This window comes from Homarus americanus, unplaced genomic scaffold (genome assembly GCF_018991925.1).
Source record: "Homarus americanus isolate GMGI-L3 unplaced genomic scaffold, GMGI_Hamer_2.0 scaffold18703, whole genome shotgun sequence".
Classification (NCBI taxonomy): Eukaryota; Metazoa; Arthropoda; class Malacostraca; order Decapoda; family Nephropidae; genus Homarus; species Homarus americanus.
The window spans coordinates 3792727-3798624 of NW_024749779.1; the positions used below are offsets into that span (position 1 = coordinate 3792727).

The following is a 5898-nucleotide window of genomic DNA, read 5'->3' on the forward strand; positions in this document are numbered from 1 at the left end:
TTTAATAACTTTTGATGGGTCATCGACGGTCAAGTAAATCATCGTAATACATGTGTAAATAATAGGTTAACGACTCAACCCGCCATTATTATTTTCTCGTGAATTATTGTATTGTTCTCCGTTAAAGTCGCTGTCTATTATGAGTAAAGATCTTCCTCCCACCCAGTGAATAACACACGCTTGTGTCTACTTCACAGAGTCCTCGGCTCAACTACCTCCAACAAGTACAGCGGTTTGTTCGACAAGTTCAAGGCCGGAGTGAACGCCGAGAAGTGTAAGAAGTATGGCTGTTCCCTCATGGATAACCACTGAAGATTGCTGGTTCGTCAACACCAAACACTGGCATCTTGATACAGACCAGGAATTATAGTTTGATCAAGAAATCTGGAAACATGACCTCAATTAGGACGCCAGGTTACACAGGATGCACCAATAAGAGGGACGCCTGGTCTAAATGTGGGTTCTAAACACTTTTCCGTGTGTATAGAATCTGGAAGTTTATCCTTCATCAGTTTTGTCCGATATGAAAATTTTATAATCTTGGGTCTAAGCTAAAATTTTAAATCATTAACCTGTATGAACAATCAGTATTCTTAACTCATGTTATAAGAGAGAATTGCAATATGTGGTTTTGTGCATCAACAGATTGTTAATACTTACTATAGAGGTTATTTACCTAAAGCGCTAAAAGTTATGCGGATACTACTAATCAGTTTCTAATAATTGAACACTTAGTCTGCACGGTAATTATATTAATGGGTCTTTATGTCACCTGTTGTTGCACTAATTATTGTAATTCCGCAAAAACAAAAATCATGCCAAATATTATTTAGAATAGAATGATCCATCATAGCTGGTTAAGTCTTCCCATCCTGCGTCGTGATTGGTAGAGAAATATTAAGATGTAAACAAAGCGATAAACATTGCACTTTTATCTATAAGATTAATTTATTCACCAAAATTATCCACCAATAATAAGTCGGTGTTCATAATGCAGGAAGTTTCAGCGCCAATCACTAGCATAATTTCTGACCAGTTTAAGACTTTTCGGAGATTACCAAAAATCCCGATTCGATATATTAGTATTTATACATATTCCTTATTGTTATTTATTGTTGAATAATTTATATGTAAAAGTCATTTATATGGACTTGTAATCTCAGTTCAAATTTTTAGCATATAACTCTACAGTATATGTGTACGCTGTCCTCTGTGCTCCTTCTTTACCTTTGACCAATCAGCAGAGCTTTACTAAGTTTATCATACCAAGTCGATTTCTCTCAGGAGTGCTGATTGGTTGGTTCTTGACGAGTGATGTCAATGCATGGTGGATCGTCGTCCTGGGTACGAGATTTCATTATATATATATATATATATATATATATATATATATATATATATATATATATATATATATATATATATATATATATATATATATATATGTAAATGTTTTTATTGTTTTTTATCATGCCTGTTGTGTTTGTAGATGTAGGTTAAATTATAATTAAAAATAAAATATGTATCAAAATTGTATCTTAATTTGTATTCTTGCCCCATTAAATTTGCATATACAGTAAGTCACCCGGCGTGTACTGGGTGATCCAGCCTCACGCGTTTCAGTGTTACTGACAGTTTAACATGACAGGAGGTGGCAGTACCTGAACCATACTCTTGTACCTTTATTTCACGGGAATTAGCCCACCCGAAAACAAGTCATTGATCCACAACGGGGCCTGGGGGGCGAAAACATAATAATAATGATAATAACTTCCAAAAATAAATATAAATTATGATAAAAATAGCAATAAAATAGTAATAATAATAATAACTATAAAAACAAAACTGAAAAACGTCAAGAGTGAGAAACGATATACAGTATGTGTGTTGTAAGAGAAACAATTGAGACCCTGCAATCGTTCGTAAATGAGGCAGAAAGTCAGATCAGCAACCAGGGACTTGGTCACAATTTTCGTGATGCCATATGGCAGCAGGGTCTACCATTAGACAACACATTATGCTGCCAATATCTTCCCAGGCGGTAGTACCTCCCTGTTTGGTAGCTGCCTACTACCTAAAGTACCTGGTTCTCCTCCGTCTTTTGTTTTCCTCCATTATACCTCCTCCCATTCTTTTTAACTTGATCATGTGTTTTACAGTCGTTTGTTCCTTAATAAGACTTTCTCTCTCTCAACTCTATTTCGTGTTACTTTCTTTTACTTTCCTTCTGTGTCATCCTTAAAATTTTAATCCCCTTCCTATTCGTGTCTCTTTTACTTCATTATTAATCAGTGAGTTAATATTATCACTCGTAAACCTAATCAGCAAAGGTCTATCGAATCAATGGTATATATAATTTCAGTAAATTATATTAAACTGATCGAAGTTATTTTATTAAATAAATTTCAGATTAATTATTTACAAATAAATTAATAAATAATATTACATATTAGAAAATAACAGATAGAAGTATCTCAATCATTCATCTTCGTTGTTAGCTCAGAGATTTGCTTAATTTGCATTACATGACCTCATATAAATTCTATTTCATACTATTCCTTCGGTTCCTCTGAGGCATCCTTGATGGACATGAGAATCCTGGAGAGGTCCCCAATCTGGTCGTACACTGAGGATATGAAGTCTGGGTCGTTGAGCCTAGAGGCGGTGTTCTCGTCACCGAAGAGTGAGAGCGGGATTGGCCACACCCTGAAGAGGATCCCTAGACCTGTCAGGGCGATGCCTACCACCAGGAAGATACTTAGGGCCTTCCAGTATCCACAATCATCTTTAAACACCGAGAAGGCGCTGGAAAAAAATGAGGAGGTAAAATTCATGCACATCAGAAAGAGAATATTATGTGTTATAGAGGAAACGGTAGGAAAGTCTTCAAGTTGTGAGGACTCCCACCAGGTACACATGAGCGAGGTGGTCAAAGCATGAGGAAATGCCATCCTTAAACTCTACAAAAAAGGTAGATATTTCGTGTATAAGTCTATCTACTATTTGGATTTTAGGTGCCTTAAATAATAATTTATTTACGGAGATGTAGTAACAACTCATTCCGTGAAAATTCTTCTTTTGAATAATTAAATATTAGAGAGAGGAGAACAAAGTGCGTTGTAGCTCTTAATTTGTTACCCATTACTGAGCCAAGACACATGTCTACAACTCTGAAAATAACTGATGTAGACATGACACATGCATTTTAATGAAATAAGGAAAGAAGGAACGCAACAATTCTAACACTTCTCGCGCTCTTGGCATAAAACGAAGCTCAGTACCTCGGTCCAGTTCCATCATAGCCGCTAGGGTTTCAGGCACTTAAAACAGACAAAACAAACCTAACTTGACGGGACTCACCCAAGATATAAGATAATTGAGGTAGAGAAGGTTAGGTTTCATTGGTTTACTTTCCTTGTTTTAAAAGTATAATATAACTTTCCTCAAAAATTTAACATAGAAAACGCAAGTTTAAGATTGTTTGTTTTATGACAGAACTCGCTGAGCAAAGTAATGTTTTAATTATAAAGTTTGTAAAAAAAGCAATTTTATGGGTAAAAATTTTGTGTTACATACCTTTATAATAAACAGAATAAATATGATAAGTAATGAAGATGTATAGGAAGAAAAATTATTTGGCGTTCGAATTGAATATAGTAAGATTATGAAGTAAGAGAAAGATACAGATACACGCATGCATAAACAATAAATATTTTAAAATGAAAGACAAAAAAATAAACGATACATCAATAACTACATTCATTAAACACAAAGTTGGAATATTTACCACAAACACAATATATAAGGATACGTACACACGCATTTGTACACACGTAAGTACACATAACCAACCACAGTCACACTAAAACTGGAACATGTACTATATAACACAAGGAATATTTACTCACTTCTCATAAGAGGGTTTATTTTTATAGTCTACAGAAGAAGGGGGCGGGGGAGGGCCATACATGAGGCTTGGCCCATTGGACTGCGGAGGAGGGGGTCCATACTGGAAGTTAGGACCTCCTGGTGGGGGAGGAGGTGGCCCGAACAGCAAGTTATGGCTGCCGGGCTGCTGGGAAGGGGGAGGTGGCGGAGGGTTGTCTACGGAAACATCGTAAGACTTGCTGGGGTCTTCTTGGGCCAGGACACCAGCCATCACCACTAGCAGGAGGAGCACGACCTTCATCTGTTGAGGTAAGATTAAAGTCTCATGTGGGGTAAAAACAGGCAGAAGACAGGCAAACGTTCGACTGATGTAGCTTCATAAGTAACTCCACGATGGGCCAAAGCACTGTCTTGAAGGGTCAGGGGTTAAGGGAAGACCATATTGTGCATTATTATCAACGAATGGATAAATTTTCGCTTAACACGTCTTACTCTCCTTGAATCCTTTACTCCATCGTGTCACCACTTAAAAAAAATATTATCGGTAATATTACACCGAACGATGTCTTTCCTTCAGGTAATGTTACAGAGAGAGAGAGAGAGAGAGAGAGAGAGAGAGAGAGAGAGAGAGAGAGATGTCTTGAAAACACAGATAATCATTTGTTAATATTTGAGGTTCTAAGACAATGGCTCACAATAACTTAAGACATATGTGATATTCTGTTTTATTCTTTCTAAATATTTATGTCTCTTTAATCACTTCTATAAAACTTCTTTTGATTATATTACAAATTCAGACTCACTCACTCACACTCACGGTTAGTCACACACACTCATATTCACACACTTACTCACACTCATAGTCACAGCCACAAACTCACACACTCACAATCAGGCTCACGCATACACACACTCATTCACATTCACATTGACACACTCAACACTCACTCTCACTAACACTTACAGTCACAGTAACTCACACACTCACTCTCACTCACTCTGAACAGCTGGCGCTGACACACCTCATGAACCATTGCCTTCTAGATAAACATTATTTACTCAACACAAATAAACATAAATAAGCCTCAGTCTACCTAACTAGTCTGTAAACACTGAGTCCAGCTTAAGCTTTGAATATTTATGTAACATCACCAAGATATTTTTCGCCGGATGTAAAAGTTGTATCCATAGTGAAAACGAATCCAAGAATTTGTTGTTTATCTCGCGGTTAGGTTAGGTTAGGCTAGGTTACTGTGTGTCAGAGGCAGAGAATTACTGTACCTTCGTAGCTAGTTGGGTCAATCTCTCGAACGATGGATCACCTTCTCTCAGTGACCTCCAGCTAAAAACTGACCTCTTGTGCCTGTCTTTGACCTACTTTTAACTCCTTGGAACACCTTTAGGCGATGTGGTGCTAAGGAAAATATTTGTGAGATGTTTTGTGATTGGTCGCAGTTCCCTACAAAAAAGAGAGGTGTCTGGTGTAGGATAATGTATTATAATTTAGGCCTACTATCCGCCAGTACATCCTCAAATTAGGTCTTTCAGTTATCAATACTATATCTATCATTTACTTGTATTATTTGCGGAAACTAATGTTGTTTACTAATTCTGGTATTATTATTATTTTTCAATTTGGTAAAACGTATTTCAAATCTCATGGCTTCCTAGTCAATGGTGGCATCGAGGTACACGACCCAGGGAGCGGGATTAAGTGTGGCTACAACACAGCGGCTTCCCCAGGCTGGAGGCGGAGTGGTTTACGGTACAAGAAGGCAGTAAACAATGTTAATATGATCCGTAGATATAATGGACAATTCATCAAGACTACCACTATTCTTCACTCATGTGTTCCCATTCAGTTTTCATTTACATTATTAGATTGAATAAAGACCTACCCTCCCTAAACTTGACTACTATCTATTAATTAGTCAATGTTATTATTTCTCTGAATAAGTCAAAATAATAAGAGAATGAAAGCGAAATTCCATTCAAGGCGATCTGATCTCC

At 36.9% G+C, this 5898-nt stretch overlaps 1 protein-coding gene across 2 annotated transcripts in view; it reads left to right on the forward strand.

Moving 5' to 3' along the window:
• The window catches only part of LOC121853908, a 12666-nt gene extending 11314 nt beyond the window's left edge, over positions 1–1352 (forward strand). For both annotated transcript variants that reach the window (XM_042348300.1, XM_042348301.1), the window contains one exon: positions 198–1352. In XM_042348300.1, the coding sequence (XP_042204234.1) occupies positions 198–312 (115 nt within the window). In that variant the 3' untranslated portion in view covers positions 313–1352. The remainder of the gene's footprint in view (positions 1–197) is intronic.
• The last annotated feature ends 4546 nt before the right edge of the window (positions 1353–5898 follow it).